General features: G+C 42.2%; 1 protein-coding gene across 1 annotated transcript in view; it reads left to right on the forward strand.

Annotated features, from left to right (window-relative positions):
* dnmbp (dynamin binding protein) overlaps window positions 1-19,743 on the forward strand; it is a 47,399-nt gene continuing 27,656 nt past the window's right edge. The window contains exons 1-4 of the mRNA XM_080048951.1: window positions 1-314; window positions 10,852-11,006; window positions 12,070-12,192; window positions 14,647-16,941. Coding sequence (XP_079905077.1) covers window positions 10,862-11,006; window positions 12,070-12,192; window positions 14,647-16,941 — 2,563 coding nt within the window. The 5' untranslated portion in view covers window positions 1-314; window positions 10,852-10,861. The remainder of the gene's footprint in view (window positions 315-10,851; window positions 11,007-12,069; window positions 12,193-14,646; window positions 16,942-19,743) is intronic.

Consider the following 19,743-nt stretch of genomic DNA (forward strand, 5'->3'; position numbering starts at 1 on the left):
GTGTGATGACAGCTGATTCTGCCGAGACAGAGCCCGGACCTCCGCGAAACCTTCCCCGCTGTCAATATGTTTACTTGTGTTTCGAGCACCAAACACAGCGGCTTCTCTTGGTAACATCGACCCCGCGCGCGACTCCGCAGCTGCTCAAAGAGGCGTAGCTGCTCTGAAAAGTTTGGTCGCGAGGAGAGGAAAAAGCAACTCCGCCAACACATCACCACCAGGGTTGAAGAAATTGGATATCTTTTCTGACTGGATCTAACGGCCCACGAGCCCATATATATTGTTTGCCAACTGGACATTCAGACACTTCACAGGTAAGAAAAGCACAACACACTTTTCACTTTAGCTTTTACACAGTGCTGAAGAACCAGAAAAAAAACGCCTGTTGTGGGATGAAGGATGAGTATCCTAGAGACACGTAAGTCTGTCATAACTTGCTTTTACTCTTTGATGGACTTGAGAGAAGTAGGTTGAGTTTTTTTCTGTCTTATACACTTTTTGGAAGCTTTTTAGCATGGGCTTATGTGACATTCAAGTGCTGTCAGTTTTTTTTACGGGCGTGATTTATCCTCCGCATAGGCATCGCTGTGAATACAGAGAGCCACAAGTCTGAGCGACTATGACGTGAGTTGAATGAGTGAGTGATTATGGCAGTGGACACAAGTGCTGCAGTCAGACCAAATAACACCACCCGCTGTCTGTCTGCCTGTCTGTCACCTGTGGTCGCTGCTGTCAGTTGTTCCACCATGTGAGGTGAAACACACACACACACACACACACACACACACACACACACACACACACACACACACACACACACACACACACACACACACACACACACACACACACACACACACACACACACACACACACAAGCATTCCTTGCTTTTACTTTTATTCTAATTCTATAGACAATAGGCCTACAGTTATAATAAGTTACGGTGATGCCTTATTGCTTATATCTGTCAAATCTTCTGGTCTGTTGTATTCTATTATACAGATCATTAGTTTTGTTTGTGTTAGACCACATTGTAAACATTAGCGCACTGCTCAAGTTTGGCATTGTTCCCACCTCGCTCTGTATGCTGTAGCAAATGATCAGAGGAGTGTGTAGAATAAATGACTGATGATAGAAACATTACAGCAACAGTGTGATGTACATTATGAGGTGTGTATGGGGTCTGTTGACCTATAAGTTATTGTAGTAGTATGTAGGAGCAGTAGGGTTTCTTTATGTATTTGTAACTAGCCAGTCAGTAGCTGAATTGTGTCCAGTTTGTCACTTGAACTGAGTCCAGATTGAGTGGAACAGGCCTGGACATAGCTGCAAATTCTTTGCACACTTATGGACCACAAGTGCAGTATGAATCAGACTTAATCTGCACATGCATGTTTGTACAGCACAGCTTTTTAAACCACAATCATCATGTCATTACAGGCTCTCTGTATTCACCATTATTTTAGGAGGAGTCTCTCACCCAAGCACAGAGCTCACTGTCAGAAGAGCAACATCCAAACATGAGGCTTCTTCTACTCAGCATGTATTTGTATCTTGTTGCACTTGTTGACATGCCCACGTGTTTGTTCTATTAGCACAATATGTCTTTGCCCTGGCAGTATTTAACTGTGGTTTTTAGTCATGGAGCCTCAGTTTGGCTTGTACAAGCGTACAGTTGTGTTTCTGCCCTTCTACTGCAGTCAGTGTTAGTATTAGGAGTTGCAGTGCATTGGCAATAGCACACATGCTTTTCTGTTTATCCTTGCCTGCAGGGATACAATACCGATCTTGATGTGAATATAAAAGAGTCAGTAGTAACCTGTTCATTCCTGTATACCAGGTGTCTGTATGACAATGTATTATGCTCTTCCTTCTATCCCAAACCACCTGAGGCCTGCTTCCACATCGTTAACTAATATCAGCTTTAGAATCAAGAAGAGTATACTTATCTCTCTCTCCTGTGTTGTCTTGCTTTTGTTTTCAATGCCCAATCTAGTCCGGATTTTGGATGCAGACACATACTGTGTGTGTCACTGAATTATTCAACACCTGCAACAGGGTCCTATATCCGTACACAGTGACAAAGAAATTTGAGACGTTTGTGTTGGTTTTGCAAGAGTTACATGTCACAAACACTATGTAGTAACAGCGACAATGTCTCTCTGTTATGTTTGTAAATAGCAACCAGCCAAATTCAGCTGCCTACAGAAGAGAGTATCAAGCAGAAAAGAATGTCAAAAATAGAAATATCTTGATAAGGTATCATGGGAAAAACTGGGAAATTGCAAATTTTCATTCTATTATGTAATACACCATTCCTTCAGAGAGAAGGTATTTCTCGGACATTAAAGAAATGACATTCCTTACATTCTTTGCTCGCAGCACAGTATCTGTTTCTGCTTGGCTGAAAATGCAGGAGAATTCATTTGATTTGAATTGCTTTTGAAAAAGGTGTGTGTGTGTGTGTGTGGGGGGGGAGGGGTGGGGGGGGGGGGTTAAGCAGTGGCTGCAAATAAAGGGGGGAAGAAAAAAACATGCACAACATAGTTCTTTGGATATTATAAGAGTGAATTGGATAAGTTGCAGCATGGTCATAGCAATTGATGGGACGCAAACCAACTTTGCTTACACATGTTACTTAGAGCTGAAACTAACTATGAAATAAAGTGTAACAGTACTTTGTTTTGTTTTCATTGGGGTTTCTCAAGGTTGGACTAGACACAGACACACTTGGGGTGAAAAGCCACAAAAACAGAGAGAAGTTGTACTTTCTCGTAAGGAGACAGACTAAACATGTAAAGGACACCATATTCTGCTCAGTAAGTTAGCTGGAACCGTCATAGTCAACATGTATCTCTGGCTGTATGACAGATCTGGTACATTAAAGACACATGAATGCAATCCACACGAGCTAATGACCATACCATACAGTATTTGATAGTCTGCAACAATCTGCAACAAACATGGAAATACTTTGCAGTTTGCTTTTTCAGTGACTTGGGACCTAAAGCAGTTATCCCACATATTTGTTTGCAAAGTGTGTGACAAATTCAAGATATATTTAGCTTGAACTGCAGTGTTTTAGGCTCTTTTTGATGGAGGCCTGGTCTTACAATTCCCTTCTGCGTGGATTATTCCAGAACAGTCTCCATGAGCTGTCCCAAGAGTTGATTCACGAACCCTCATATAAGCATTGCTAGATTCTGTCATATTGGGAGTCTCATAATAATGTCCTCAAGAAAAAAAATTCCCAGAAAGGAGCACATGGACTTTTCACCCTCTATCTATGCATTGATCATGTTTATGTTTTATAGGCATGTCATGATTCCATCCCAAGAGAAAGAGAGATCAGTTATGTAACAGCTCATATGCAAACCATTAAGGGCTCAGTCATGTTTTAAGGGCGCAGCATATCTTTGGGCACCACCGTCATGGGGTCCTTTCAAGGGAAAACCCTCCGCCTCCGTCCAAACAAATCCACGTAACCGTGACAACGCCGCCTGCCTTGGCCCCTCGGAGCCCAGACATCTGAGCTGTCCTCCTCCTCTTTGCTGTGGAAATGTTTATGTCAAAGAGCCGAACTTCCCCCTAGTGTGTGTTTACGTATGTCGTAGTCGTAGTAGATGTTAATATTCAACACATGCACGCTCCAGAAAGGAATGGAGAAGCAAATTATGCGACTGAGAGGGCGGGGGGGGGGGGGGGGGGGTACGGAACGAAAGTTAAAAAAAAATTATGAAATCGACTGCAGAGTGAATGAAAATGTGAAGATGATATTAAGAGCCACGGGTGATGAGCCAAAAAACATTTCAGTCTTTTTCCAAGGACCCACCCAGGGTTTTCCCCCTAGCGCTCATGTAGCAGACGCAACGTCTTGCTGTTAGGAAAGTTAGTGCAGACTATACTTTTTTTTATTTAATTAAACATCTCATAAATATTTCAACTAGTATAAATAAGGCAATGCATTATCAGTGTAGAAATCCTCTGATTGCATTCGAATCTGTTACTAAACTAATGTTCTTTTTCCAGAAGAGATCCAAACAAGACAGGACGTCTGTAGCAGCACAGAGGTGTGGGAGATGACTGATTTACTGGGCTCATCCTGCTCTGACTCAGCTCATTGTTAGCTAAGAAATAAAGTTAATACTGATCTGCAGGACCTGACTTGGCTAATCAGGGATTGTTTTATAGTAGTGGTACTTTATCTTTATAAATCAGAGCTCTTTGGAAGGCCTAGTCAGTGGGTTACCGCTCATGCCATATAACAACAACATCGCAACAACGCCAGCCCAGTTCCATTCCAGTCTGCGACCTTTGATGCATTTCATATCCCCCTCTCTTTTCTCATGTTTCCCTGTTTGCCTCGTAGCTTGCTATATGTCCAATAAATGTTAAAAAAGCCTTAAAGAAATTTGACTTAATTTGCACCAGGGAACAGTAAAAATGTGATGAAAGCTTTTTGTGTAACCTTCGGACAGAGCCAGGCTATAGCTGTTTCCCACTCATTCCAGTGCTAAGCTAATGTAAGCTAAGTGGCAGCTGGTTGTAGAGTCACACCAATCTGATGTAACATTCTGTAAGAAACAAATAAGTATTTCTCAAAATGTCGAAACTATCCCTTTATTTATTTTTTTGCCTTAAACCACACTATTTAGAAGTAAAAAAAAAAAGGAGAATGTCAATTTCGATAAGTAAACAGTTGGTTGTTTGTTTGGCCTGTTTTAAATAAAAAGAGACCGTCCTTCCTGTCTCTTAATGTAAGCAATTGGGATTGATTGATGGTGTCGTTCTGACAAAATTGTCTTTTTTGTATCCACCACAGAGATGGTTTGTATTGAAATGCAGGGCTGGCATGTCAGTGTGTATAGAGTACGTTGTGTCTGCGTTTATTTGAACCATCCTTGTGTTTGCAGTTCACATGTTTGATGGGAAGGCGTCGAGGTGATGGCTCCTTTCGCCAAAATCTTTCCACAGAGTTTGGCATCTTCAGCCGTTTGACTCAGCTCGCCAGATGTGTTCATTTTATCCAGCTGGCTGAGGCCACGTAGCGCTGCCTCATCTGATTGAAATGCACTTTAAAGCCCAATTTCTCTCTTAACTATCATGCCTTTAAACTTGCTGTGTAGAGCAATAACACCACAGCACAATAAGTCACCATGCTAAATATACCTTTTTAGAGCTAATGGGGAGGCCTTTACGAGATAGATAGGAGATGAGATGAACCACAAACAGTGGGAGTTTGGGATGGCTGGCGTGCAGCAACAATTAACAATGGAGGTTATTTTTTCAAGAAACATCCCACACGTTTCCCAGTTCACGCTTCGTTAATTGTGAGGATTTAAAATGTTCTTTGTCCAATGGGATCTTAAACTCAAACATTTTTTGTGTGGTTTCAGACAATAATATGCATGTTTACTCAGAGTATGTAGCTTTGGACTCTTTGGACATTTTTTTTATTGCTGATATTTTCACTAAACATATCCATTATCAGTCATTTGAGAGAATAATTGATCATGAAAATTCAGCCCAGCTCGAGATGTAACCATCAAGCCAGAGGAAAGCCGTGAACTAAATCTTTTCATTAGTTTTTTTATGTGTACATACAGCTTGACAAATAGTTTACCATGCAGCCACAGAGCATAACATTTTACTGTCAGATCTTAACCACTTATAACATTTTATTTGCAAAGAAAACATTAAAAAACAAACTCATATCTGCATTGGTTTTGTCATTGTGCCACAGTGGGCCTTTGAGGCAATGACTCTCTCTAAACAGATGGTTAGAAAAAAAAACCCACATGACTTGTGTTGACAACTGTCAACCTCCTGATCCCCCATTGCATGTGCTGAAAGACCAGCAGACAGGGAGAAAAGCAACAGATGCCCCACACAGTTTTTAATATCCAGAACCGTCCACTGGCCACTCACCTGTTTTGTTGATGTTGTTTTCGAGGGGAATGCGCTTTAGTGGACTCAGCATTCTGGATGGGAGGACTACACTACGAGCCCTCCCCCTGGTAAACAATCGCTATCAAAAGACAACATCAGCTGTCATCCAGGCCACTCCAGAGGATTCTACCAGCTTCTGTGTGTGTGTGTGTGTGTGTGTGTGTGTGTGTGTTGACTTGCATGAACACAGGCACGTGCCAGTCTGCCACCTCAGTACATCTGAATAGGATTGAATGGGGCATTGGTCGGAGTGAGCCCTAGTGCTGGCAGGCAGATGGATAATGGGGCAGCAGCGGCTTCATTGTTGGCATCAGATGACCCTGTTCAATAAAAGGTCCAGGGCAGTCAGCAGATCGCACTTCCTCCGCCCTGTGCTCTCGCACTAACACAGTGTTTCAGCAGTCGCCCTGCTCTACCTGTAGAGACAGAGGCTAACTGAAGATGTCTTACTGTGAAAGGAAGGTTGACCAGGATTCTCGATTAGTGAATGGAAAGGCTCAAAATTACAATATTCTTATTTGGAATTTGGGAGAAATACTTGATAGTAGTCTCGGAGACATTGATCGTTTGAGCTGGTCAATTTAAAATAAATAAACTGAAATTATAGTTTGCAATTTGAAAATTGCACTCTTTTCAAATGAATTATTCTTAATAAAAACGTTTAAATCATTCAGTCCTAAACAGATAAAAAAAATCTGATTAAATTATCAATCAATAATTTGATCAGCAGATCAGTTTTGTTTGGGAAAAACACACATAAACTGACATGCTAGGATAGTGAAGTAAAGAGTGATGATGAGTCCAGGGCCCATTTCAGGTCCGATAGTTGGTGCTTTGTCCCACTGTCAGCTGTGAAGTGTGTGCGTGTGTGTGTTTGCGTGTGTGTGTGTCAGCTGTTGACTTAGCTGTCTGTCGTAGTCCTGTTACTTTCTCCAGGACAGTGCCACTGCCAAGTGCCGCGCAGTCCCAGTAACACTGTTTCATTCATCCTCTCTCCAAAAACAGAGTTCCTTAGTAGTGAATGCTCTTTAATGGTCTCATCAGTATTGTTGAAGCAGTAGAAGACTGTATTACATTCTTTATTAGGAACCACTGTACCGGTGCTGAATTGGACTTGAAAGATCGATAACAAATAACCAAACTCTGAAGATGCACAAATTATGTCTTGTCTTTTCTATACAGTTTTTCCATACTGATAAAAGATAGTTTACTATGTTGTCAAGGAGTTTCCCGGGATACTAACTCAACCGTGATCAGAGTCCGGTTGCTTATCTAGACCTCATAAACCCTCACGGAAGAGACACACCTGTTTAAGTCGTGTTTTGAGGATCTTTCAGTGTGTGAAATGCCCCTTGTACTTTCCCAAGACGTGTTCCGCATTGGTGGGTAAGCCCTGGCGGTTGAAGCTTTATAGTCTGCTTTCAATTCTGATTGGATAAGAGTTAGAGGCCTCCCGTTTAAACATTGAAGTTCCAGACACACCTGCTCCTGACGTGATCCCACTTTTCCCTCTCTTTTTTTTCAAATCCAAACAAAATGTTCTTCAGCAGCTGGTCACAATAAGCCACTCACAAACACAAAACTGAAAATACCTGTTTTATATACTTTTAAAAGTCAGTTCTTGCAATGTTAAAGGCCTACTTCACCGGTTTGAATATGAAGGTGTATTGAATTCTGAGATCCTATGTAGTATAAATGTGCAAAAATTTTTTAAATCGGTTCATCCTAGCCTGAGAAAAGGCAGAAAGAGTGTTTTTTTTAACCCTATATTTCTCTTTCTTGTGACATCACAGAAAGAGAAATATAGGGTTAAAAAAACGTACTTTGTAAATATTACTGGGATGTCACAGTAAAAGACATCACAGTAATATTTACAAAGTAAGTTTTTTTTTCTTCATATTCAAACCGGTGAAGTAGGTCTTTAAAGTGTAAGATCCAAGAACAACATAGCAATTCTTTTTTATATTATTCTTTGGAAAGATCCCTAATTAATGACTGATGCTACTTAATTTAGTTTGTGCAGACCAGATGTGATATGAGCCTGCGAGGAGAATAATGAAAAAGATCTGCAAAATAGAATCTGAAACTAATTACTTCTGCACTTGGTTTACGCTGTGCTGTATTAACTATGTATGTTGTTACTTATGTGATACTGAATCATTCTGGTACCTCATTTACTGTGTCTATTATATCTAATGTATTGCACTTACTGCACTTGCATTAACAGTCAGGGATTCTGGACAATGCTTGTTCACAAAATCACTTTTTTCGAAAACAGTGAAAATCTTCTCACGATCTGCTACCTGTCTGTACTGTTTGTGCGTTGAAAATAAAAACTGGTGTTAATAAACAGTCTGGGCTCTGTAAACTGATATGTCAACAAAAGGGGGCCCACCGTAGCTAATAACATGCCTGTTTACAGATAGGCTGTGCATTAACACTGGATTTTATTTCCTTTGCGCATGCACAGTTCGGACAGATAGCGGATTGTGAGGTAATATTCAATGATTTTGACAAAAAGGGATTTTTACAGAAAGCAGAATGGCCATTTTCAGCTACTAGACGGTAACAGCATTCCCTCCAGGCTTGTGTTGTCGTCTGCAAGAGCAGGTTGTAAAAGTCCCCACCAGGCACATGGTCCACTGACACACTGACAGACCCATAAATAACACTAAGGAGCTTGTCCGGGCCGAGGGATTAACTTCAAGAAAGCTGTAGCAGCCCAGTGACTCTTTGTAGGTCCTGGCGCAGTAGTCAGGTGTGGAAAGGCTGTTGCTTGTAAGCTCAGCTGTGGTTGGCAGACTTTAGTGGACAAAGTAATAGAGTCAAGTGGCGGAAAGTGGTGAATTTAATACACGTTCTGCTGTTTTTCACAACATACATTTGGGGGACATTAGTTGAACTTGATATAATTACTCCTAACAGAATAATGCCTGCGCAAAGAAGACTGTAATCTACATAGAGATTTTACATGCAGGCTTTTACAGGAAATCTGCCTGATTTGTTTTAGACAAATGGACAGAAGGTATACTTTTTAAAATGCAAATAAAAGTCCAAGGCTTTAGATGATTAGTTTCACTGTTGTGCTTTGTAGTACATTTGCGCTAAACCTGTCTGTGTACATGGTGTGACTTTCTATCAGGCTATTTTTCATTCACGGCACAACATTTTCTATCAGCCCTTCCTCTGTGTATAAGGTTAGAGACATGATAACAAAGTATTATTTGTCTGACCTTCTGAACTGAGAATAAATCCTTTGAATTTGATTGATTTTGAGTGTTCTCAAGAGACAGCCAGTTGAGTTATCTTTATTTTTTTCCTGACCTTCCATACACAAATAAAGGCATTGGAGTGCGTTGTCGGGTAGATTATTTAGTATCACCTTCAGTGTCATGGAAACAATTTTCCTCCTAGATGAGTGAGATGTGTTCACCTGTGTGCATGTCGGGGCACGGACAGGCAGCCATTGTTTCATTTGGACTGATGCGGGACAGATGGGTTTCAGTGTGTTTTGCTTTGTTCATCCTGCTATTTTCTCAAGGGAAATGTCATCAAGATGCTATCAACATTATTATTTAGTGCTGATGGATTGGATCAGTTGATAAAAACACAACACACAAACAGAAAAAAAACATCATGGCTTCCGTTCATGTGAATAGGCTACATGGGTACACAGCCTGTTTGCCTGCTGTGTTGTGTCGCCTCTTCTGTGACACTTTAGTCAATGCCTCTTCAGCTTAGGTTTCCCTGTTACTTTGACACTGCGAGGTGTTGGGTTCACAACTTCAGCAAAATACTGAACACCAACTGCTTTTGTTTCAGCAAGACAGACATGCTTAGCCTTCACTGAGAAGCAAGTAGGGCCTTCACACACTCCCACATTAACTTCTCATTTCTTCCTTCTCCTAATGCCGCTCACGTGCCCCCCTTCTGTCTACCTCCACCACCACATCCATGGCTAACCTGAGCCGCGTCTCTCCCCACAGACGGCAGCACTGAGCTGGGCTTATAGACAGTTCCTTTCCCCCTCCCTCCCTCCGCTCTGTCGGCCCACTTAGACAGAGGCCTCATTGACCGTGGCAAACTACAGCCCTCTTTCTCTCATGTCCCCGTCTCTTTCCTTGGTCCATCCCCACCTGTGGTTAGTCAGTATTCAGATAATGATACACAAGGGCTGGAAAAAACATATTAAATGTAATTTTTTATGTGGCATTATGCTTGCTAGCTCATTTTGTCATAGTTTGAGCAGATATCTGAAATAAACTTGAATTCATCAACTTTAAGGTTACAAAAAGTGATGATTGCAGTTTATTTTTTAAACATATGGCTTTCTCCATCACACATGCTTGTATTTTTAACAATATTCATTTCATGCACATTTTTATTTTTTACTTAACAGTACTTATTGTAGCTGTTGTTACTGCACATCCACAACACTTGTTTGCTTGTGAGCAAGAGGAGAAACAGGAGAAGGATGGAGGAGTGTTGAGGAATGTCCTTCAGCCTTCTTAAGAACAGCTCTCTTTTCATTTTCCCTTCCTTTTCTCTCTCCTTTTTTATCGCGGGTTTCTCACGCTCTCACTTTCCCCCTTCATTTGGTGGCGTTTCAAGAAAGGCCGCTCTCTCTCTCTGTGAAGGCATTTGTTGATTTGTATGGGGAGGATCCTGAATAACAGCAGTGTGCCTTGTTTAGAAAACGGAGACATAGCCTATCCCTCTTGGAAAAGACTTACACATTTAAATGTTCTTATTAAATTTTTATTTTGAACTTTCATTATTTTTTTTATATATTTTTTCTAGTTCTCATCCTGTACGAATCTTCTTATGTATTTTTGTTTTTCAAGTGTGGGAATTATCTATTAATTATTCATTTCTCCCATCTTTTTTTGTGTGCCCTACAGGTTATGAGTAATGGAAGTTGGGTCGGTGGTGCGTGCCTTGTTTGAGTTTCTCCCCAGCGTCTCCGAGGAGCTGCCACTCTTCACCGGTGATGTCATCGAGGTGCTCGGCGTTCTGGATGAGTTCTGGTTGCTTGGCAACAAAGATGGCGTCACAGGTAAGGCTTCAGGGATCATCTTTACTGTAAATAAATCTATGGTTGAGTATTTCTGTAAAGAAGTTGCTCTTTGTTTACCACAAGGAACTTTAACCTAACAGAACAACTTCATGTAGAAGAGGCCTGCTGTAAAAACAAGCAAGATGTTGAACTGTGAAGGACTCATTGGCCTTTTGTCTTAACATTGAAGTGTGCATTGTGTGAAATGGCAAATTACGCAGTTTTTTTCATACTTGTAATGGTGACATGCCCTGCTTCACTTCCTCTCTGAGTTATGTATTGCATTACACCATACACCCATGACGGTCCACATATAGAGTAAGGGGGCAGGCTGTGCGCCCCTTAAGTAGGCCTGATCATTTAGAATAATCAGTGAAACTCTGAAAAGCAGAGAAATAAGTATTGCAGATCTCACTTTCATAAATAAGTTATTCCGCATTAAATGGATTCTATGCGAGATGTTCCCTTAAAGTTTACGTCATTGTTTCCCTTGAGCTTTCTCTGCCCCCAAATGGTCAGACTTCACAAAATCCACTTAAGTTTTCCAAGAGTCGAATGTCTCTGAAGATTATAGAGGGGATTCCCTCAGAAGGGAAGCGCAGATGGGAAGTTAGTGTGGCTTTGCTAGACTTCTCCTGGAAAAGACAGATGTTTTCAATACACTCATGGCATGATTTGAAAACTGAATCTTACCTACTACATAAACTATAGTGAAGTTCAAGACCATTCTACTCTTCTTAATCTGTTGGCATCCTCCGAATATTTGAATCTGCAAAACTCCTTGAAAAAGACAACAAATTCGTCTTCCATTTTTTTTTATATGAGTTGAAGATTGCTTTACAAAGTAGAACCTGAATTGGTCCTGCTACGGGTTCTGAAAATGGCACAATAATGACTTTAGGATGAGGAGATTACATCTGGATAAGAACCCATATAGCTGTGAGTTACAACAGTCATTGTTGTGATTGTCTTAAGGACAAGTATCAAGCATGTGTAGGAGATGTTTTGCATTGTATTTTCTTTAGCTATCCAATTGAGTTCCTTCACTGTCTCCTGTCTCCAGGTCAGTTTCCCAGCACCTTTGTTGAGGAGATTACCATTCCCAGTGCCAAGCCTGGAGACAGACTGTATGTGTGCATCAATGATTTCAGCTCCGCAGAGCCGGGCAACCTGTCCCTGAATAGAGGTAAGGACACAGACAATGATAACGTTTAAGGGCTCTGTTATCTGTTAAGTTGAAGTGGATGTTTTGCACAGGAAGTTGGAAGTAACTGAGTTTAATCACACGCCAAACACTCTGTTTTTAAAAAGAAGCACTTTAACTCAATTGCTCATGTTTTCTCACTTAGCTTAAACGCTGCTTGTCGATGTCGCTGTGCTCAGGTAAATTGTTTGTGTTGTGTAGTTATGTTATGTTGTGTTGTGTTGTGTTTGACGTTGTGGCTTTCACAGTCACATTTGAACTGATGCTTTGTCTCCACTGGGAACCTTGCAGTCTTAAGTTTTAAAGTTTAGGGAAATTAAAGTCAAACAAATAATCTTTTTGCACCATTAAAATGTTAATATTAGTATAGGGTATTATTGTTATAACTGTAAAACAAAATGAGTGAAAAACTGAAATATTTCTACAAATCCTACTGTAACAAGGCAAGCCCTGCATTGCATTGATCATAGTGAATGGAGACAAGGCATTGTTTCTCCTTGATGGCATGCTCTGCGAAAAGAATTGTCGGTTTAAGAATATGTCTTTCGTACTTACATGGTCAAGGATGGTCATAAACAACTCAAACCCAGACCTAGAAAAACACATTACCTTACCTGAGATGACACTGTGCTAAAAATTCTGGTGGTCCTTCTGTAGAAAGATTGATTAGGAAAGAAGGCAAAGGTCACTTTGTGCACCTGGAGGGAATTTCTAAAGACAAGTTAGAACTGATGCCACAAGACGCAATTCTCAACACATTCTCCGACTATCTTATTAGTAATCATTAATCTTAATATTTTACTGCCATCTCCTGTACATCTGGATTACCTTGATATGGGATTAATCATTATAGACATTTATTGGCAACTTACTTTTTTGCTGTAATTCCATTTGCTGATTTTCTTGAGAAAAACACAAAGTCCCCTCCGCGTGGTTATTGTTATAAACTAAGCTTGGCAAATTTCCCCAGGAGGAAAAACAATTGGTCGGAAACACTCTGCGTTGACACAATGACCAACCAAAGTCTTTTTCCGAAATCCCCCAGTAGATGTCCCCAGAGGACACTGAAACCTTCATAGACTGTCTTCACTTCACTTGACTTGACTTTTTGTTTCCCTTTTTACATTTATGAATTCTCTCAAACTATTACATAAGTTGTTGTTTTTTTCTATGATTTTTCATTCAACAACCATCTCAGGCATGAAACACTGATGTTTGCAGAACTCCTTTATGTCGGTAAAACTGTCCTTTAACCTCATTAGAAGTGCTGGTGGTAGTTGTAGTCGATAGTAGTTGAATAGATTTAATTGTCCATTTAAAGTTTTAACAAAATAAATATAGAATTAATCTAGTTGATGCCTTCTGCTTGTGTTAAAAGCATTTTTGTTATGCAATGAAAATTTAGCTCTTCAATAGCCTCAACTATGTCAAATAATTAATAATTTAATTAATTCTGTGCCCTTTCATCATACAGTTCTTACATTATTTAGCTTTTACTTTGATTCAATCCATGACAAAATTAACCGAACAACCATATTCCAATATATTTTGTTTTGTCATAAAGAAATAACACTTTCCGGATCAAAGGAAACATAGGAAACAGAGTTAGAGTGTAAAAGTTAATTTCCAGTAGGATTTTCCATGGTCCTTATTGGCTGCGTGCCAGTTTTGGCCCCAGACACAATGGGAGGTGGAGCCACTGGTCTTTGGAATGTGACCCTCATGACTTCTGGCTGACCAGTCAACATTCCCATAATCCGTGATTTAGTAGTTATATTAACAGCAGGGCTGTCTGTAGTACAGTTATTATGAATGTAGTTATAAAGACAATGTGAAATAACTTCAAATCTTACTGAGGTATAATGTGACCATATACTACCTAAATGCAGACAAACATTCTGGTACTTTATTGCAGTTCTTTTAATTCCATTCATGTGAAACCAGTTCAATTTGGTTTAATTACCTATCCCAAGTAGTTCAAAGTATGCAAAACAATAAGTAAACAAATCAACTATTAAGCTTTTTTTCAAGCCATATCTGTTTGGCACAAGCAGCAACTCTAAATGTGTTGTTTGTATAAGTAATTGATTTGAATGAGAAACTCTGTAGAATACAAACAATGTACTTATAAGTATGTACCGGTACTGTAGATTGATATTCTGTAGAGCAACCAGTTGGACAGTCTGTATCTACAACCTTAACAGTATATCCTGACCTTTCCCTCCCTGCTTTTTCTCTGTGCATGTCTCTCAGTGCTTAGTTACTACTCTCCCCTGGTCTGTGTTGCTTAAATGTCAAATGAAATATAGACAAACGATAATAACACAACACCTTGAGTACAAGAAGTGGCAGCACCATTAACATTAAACATGTCCTGTTATTCACATCAATAAAACGACCATTAAATAAGATCTTCTTTATTCTCTGTCTGTGTAGGTGATGTGGTGGTGGGAGAGGCTGGAGGGTCCATGGACCTGGGAGAAACCTGGCAGCGAGGATGCAACGCCTGGGGCCTCCGCGGTCTCTTCCCCACGTCGTGTGTGAAGGAGCTGAACCTGTCGGGCCGCTCCAGGCAGCTGTCTGAACGCTCTGCCCAGGCTCAGGCTTCAGAGCTCCCGCCTTACGCCCTGGGCCAGGCCCGGGCCCTTATGAACCTTCACGCGCAGCTCAACGAAGAGCTGGACTTCCGCGAGGGGGACTTGATCATCATCACCGGCCTGCCTGAACCAGGCTGGTTCCAGGGCGAGCTGGAGGGCCGCAGGGGCATCTTCCCAGAGGGCTTTGTGGAGCTCCTGAGCCCCCTCCGATCTCCTCAGCAGCCCACCGTGGACTGCCAGTATTCCAACAATGATTCTGAACACTTCAGCTATGAGGAGGAGTCTTATGAAGCGGGAGAAGGGATGGAGGAAGAAGGTGTCGAAGGCCCTGAGGTTTTTCTGAAAGACGAGCTGGAGCAGAAGGAGGCCACAGTCCAAGAAGAGGAGGAGGAGGAGGAAGAGGAGGAGGAGGAGGGGGGCGGTGTCTATGTAGTAGCGCTTTATGAGTTTCGGGCCATGGAACCAGGCGAGTTGGACTTTGATACGGGGGATCGCATACGTGTTATTAGCACTTTGGAAGATGGTTGGCTGGAGGGGGAGCTGCGAGGGAGACGCGGTATTTTTCCCCATCGCTTTGTGAAAATAGAGGACGACGGCGGGCAGCAAACTGCAGAGGAAACGAATAGTGTTGAGCCAGAAGAAGACACAGAGAAGAGCGCTGCTTCTGAATACAGTTCTGACCATTTACGTCCCAATGGCTCAGAGAATGATCCGGAAAGTATGACATATGAGGATCATACTGTGTGGGACTTGGACTACTTTGAAAGGACGGAGGAGCAGAGGTGGCGAGGTGAAAACCAAAGCACTGGAGCTCAAACTTACAACAGAGGACAGAGAAATGGGGGCAGCAGGCCTGACTCTCAGCCACGTAGACCTGTTGCTCCAGCACAGAGAGCTCCTGAGAGACAAAGATCCGCTCCCCCAGCGAGACCCAGACTGCCAGCTCGGCCTAGCCTACCTACACGTAGCCAAAGGCACCATAGCCCATCTTCTGGAAGGAATCGGTCTAACCATACTAATGGTAACACTCGATCCTTACTGCCCAAACTTACCCATAGCCTTACCCTCCCTAGCAATCACCCTGGTTGGTCCAAAGACAGCAGACACTACCAGAGGCCACCAACTGACGGTGCCGCCTCCAATAACAGAAACGCCAGTCTTGGCCAGGCGTTATTGAATCTCGCTCAGGCACATAAGCAGAGGAAGCTAACTCGCCACGCTAGCGTCAGTGATGCCGACATGATGACGGGCAATGCTGAGGCGCGACAACGTTCCCAGCTGACGGGCCGTGGCTCCAACGGAACAATGCCAACATCCCTCACCTTGGACGCCCTGGTTACCTCAGCCGGTGACCTGGAGACCAAGTTATCTCAGCAGCTTTTCGAGTTTGAGAAAAGCTTGAACACTTCATACAGCGACACCAACGTGGGTTCCGTGGCTCCCAGGGACACGTCGCCAGTGGATGACCTCATGAGTCAGCAATCCCGTTTCCTGCGCCACTTTTCCATCCTCGACTACAGCGACGAAAGCGACATCATCCGAGGCTCCTCGCATTCGCCGGTGTCCCAGTTCTTGAAGTCCAACTCTGCGTCCTCCTCACTAGAGAGGCGCAGGAACCTTCGACCTCCTCCTCCTCGACCCAAAGTCCTCCGTCCCCCGGCCCCGGCTGCATGCAGACCAGCCCGCCCTGCCCCGCGGCCCCCTCATCGCTGCCTGCGACAAAACACCGCTCCTTCGCCCAGCAACTCCCTCACCAACAGCCCCATCTTCTACAACCCCGAAGAAGCAGCAATCAACGTCCTGGACCAGATAACAGAAGGTCAGGCCGAGGTCGGTGACCTTGCGGCCGCCCAGGAACACGAAATCCAGTGCCAGCTTGAAGCCGAGAAAGAGCTGGAGAGAGAGATGGAGTTAGAGAGTGAAAGACAGAGGCAAGAGGAGGACAGGTACCAGATGTTGCTACGGCTACAAGAGGTGGAGCACGACATGGAGGCCTACGCACACACGGCAGAAGAACTCCGGACCATGTTGGAGGAAGAGGAGGATGAGACGGCCCGCATGCAGGCCATGGAGAATCTGGAGTTTTGCAACTACACGCTGGAAACACTGGCCCTGGAGCAGCAGCAGCTACAAGGTAAGACTGTTTGGGCAGTGCATATTTTTTATTGTATTTGTATTTACTTTTATGCCTTTTATCAGAGAGTCAACAGTAAAGCCATTGTGAAACCATGCAACAAAGGTCCCAGCTCAGTATGAAACTCTGCATGTTCAATTTGTGGCCTGGCTAGACCCCCAAGGCCCTCTGGGATTGAGAGTTTTACCAGTCTTCGGTTTGACCCAAAAATGAAAGTTAGTCATGGGACGGATAAGAATTGGAGATGAGGTGGGTTACGATTTAAGTTTTTAAACAGTTTAAACTTCTGTTTTGTAGATATTTATCTCAACAAGGGTATACCCTATTAACACATTTCTGTGTGTGAAATTTGACAAACTACTGAAAAGTGAGCAGACAAACAGCAACCTAGATGTCAGACTCTTTCTACACGCACTTACGTAGATGTTTTCATTTGGATGAAGCAGAATTTCTTTTACTTGATGTCATAGTAAATGTCTAAGGCCCTGTAGCCTGCGGTTAGTTCAAAAAAATTTTACCTATTCACTGACAACAAAATGTAATATCGCAGGGATCTAAAAATGAGCCATGTGCGCTTACCACATTTCCTTTTTGACTTGTTCCCGACAGACAAATCACATGCACGAACACAATATTTAAATTCCACTGTAGGCTATGCAAACAAGACATCCCTATTTACCGTCCACAATGATCAGCGGAAAGAAGATTGTGTATTTAAATGAAAGGCTATCATAACACTGTGTGTGTGTGTGTGTGTGTGTGTGTGTGTGTGTGTGTGTGTGTGTGTGTGTGTGTGTGTGTGTGTGTGTGTGTGTGTGTGTGTGTGTGTGTGTGTGTGTGTGTGTGTGTGTGCGCGTGCGCGCGCGCAGAGAGAGCGTAGTTGAAGTAAAGGGAAATGACTTTGTCTAGTTTTGAGGTACATTTCGTGAGGTTCTGTTTAGTTTAGTTCTGTTAGTTTAGTTAAGTTCCGAGGTATTAATAGTGAATGGTTTTCACATCTCATTTGGCATGACTGATTTATCCCTTTCAAACTGCAGCAAGCTGTTACAACAGCGAGTCTGTATGGTCACGCAATACCAACACACAAGATGAACTTGAAAGTGACGATTTAATTTCAGATTTTGCTACTCATTTTGGTCCCGCAACATGTCATTTATCAGCTCGACATATTCAGTAATGGTCAACACAAGAAGTTGTTATCCTTTGTCCCCAATATAGAGTATTTACACATTTTAAAAACAATAGTTACTGTATAGGGGAGAACGGGGTAAGTAGGCACACTTTCTACTCTATTGAGAATTGCTCATCACCTAAACATCTTTCAATAGTCATTCCTACATTAAATTGAAGCTTAAGGTGTTGGCTTGAAATGTGTACCCCTCACTTTTTCTATCTTATTGTAATAAAGAAGGAATTAATCGTCAAAGACACCCTTACACATTGTGACAACAACCAACCCCATCAAGGGGTTGGTTGTCACACACTATGGGGTTGTTTGTCACAATGTTATCTTAATGGGAATAATCTTAAAAAGAAGACGAGAAAGCAGAACAAAATTTGAACGTGTAATTGCATTGTCAAGTTGACAAATAGGCCTACATAACTTACTGTATCCTTGGCAGCTGGTCTAGTTTGGGATGCACTGGGTTGTTTTGATTTTGTTGCCCTTTTTTCTTTTGCATGCTAGCTGCATTTTCCTGCTCTATTCTCTCCTTCACTGGGGTGTCAGTGAGGACACAGCTTGACAATTTATTTCGTTATTGGGTTCCTTTTCTGGCTGCAGCCTTTGGATAACATGTGACAACTAACCCCCCAAAAAATGTGACGACCAACCCCAACTTAAATTTCTTGCTAGCATCAAGGCCAACAAACATCTGACAACTAATTAGCTTGCTAACCACAATCTAAACTATAGTTTACCCTTCACACTTTTTATGGGTAACAAGTGTTTTGTTATAAACCCATTGTGTAAAAGCCTAGAAGAAAAATACTGAGGAGCTAAATATTTTCAATTTGACATGAAAAACACAAACAGTCCCCTCACCTCAAATTCAGCAGTCTAATTCCAAGGAAGACTATGTAGGTGACCTCTGACCCCAATTGTGGATATTTACATACCAAAATTTCACAGACAGCGCCTTCTGGTTCCGAGATATAACGATTGTGACAACCAACCCGTGTGACAATTTACCCCGTTCTCCCCTACGTAATGGCTTTCCCTCCTTGCCTTGATGGATCGCCCTTTGAGCTAATGCTAATTGGCTCAGATTTGTTTTTGCCATCTTATACTATCTGGGTGTACAGTGCTCTGCTTGGCATCCCAACACTTTTTCACATATAGGTACGAGGAGCATTCCTGCACATAGTGAGAGGGTAGGTCATGCACGTGGGCCTTTTCCACCGTCTCTCAGTCTGTCTCTCTCTCTCTCTTCATCCAAATGTTTCTTCTTTTTTCGCTCTCATCACTCTGCACCTTTCAACTTTTTCCTCCATCATCTGTTCATCTGTAAAAGAGGATTAAGGAGAGGGATTATATTGGGAGTGGTTTCTGGATTTTTTTTCACTGGTGGAGACGGACGGAGCATGGCCCACTCTAGACCCAAAGTGTGGTTGTGGCGAGCTGTGACATGGCCCGTTGTACACCTCTCCACACTGTTTGGGCTCGCTCGGGAAACCAGGTCTAGTAGAGTGGCAGGTAGGGTTGAACTCATAACGGTGTGTATGGGTTAACAGAAAGTTGTTGATGTTTTTAATATCACATTTTCCAATGGCAAACACTGGGAACTGCTTGCTACAAGTCAG

Source organism: Ammodytes marinus (assembly GCF_949987685.1).
Source record: "Ammodytes marinus genome assembly, chromosome: 20".
In the NCBI taxonomy this organism is placed as follows: Eukaryota; Metazoa; Chordata; class Actinopteri; order Uranoscopiformes; family Ammodytidae; genus Ammodytes; species Ammodytes marinus.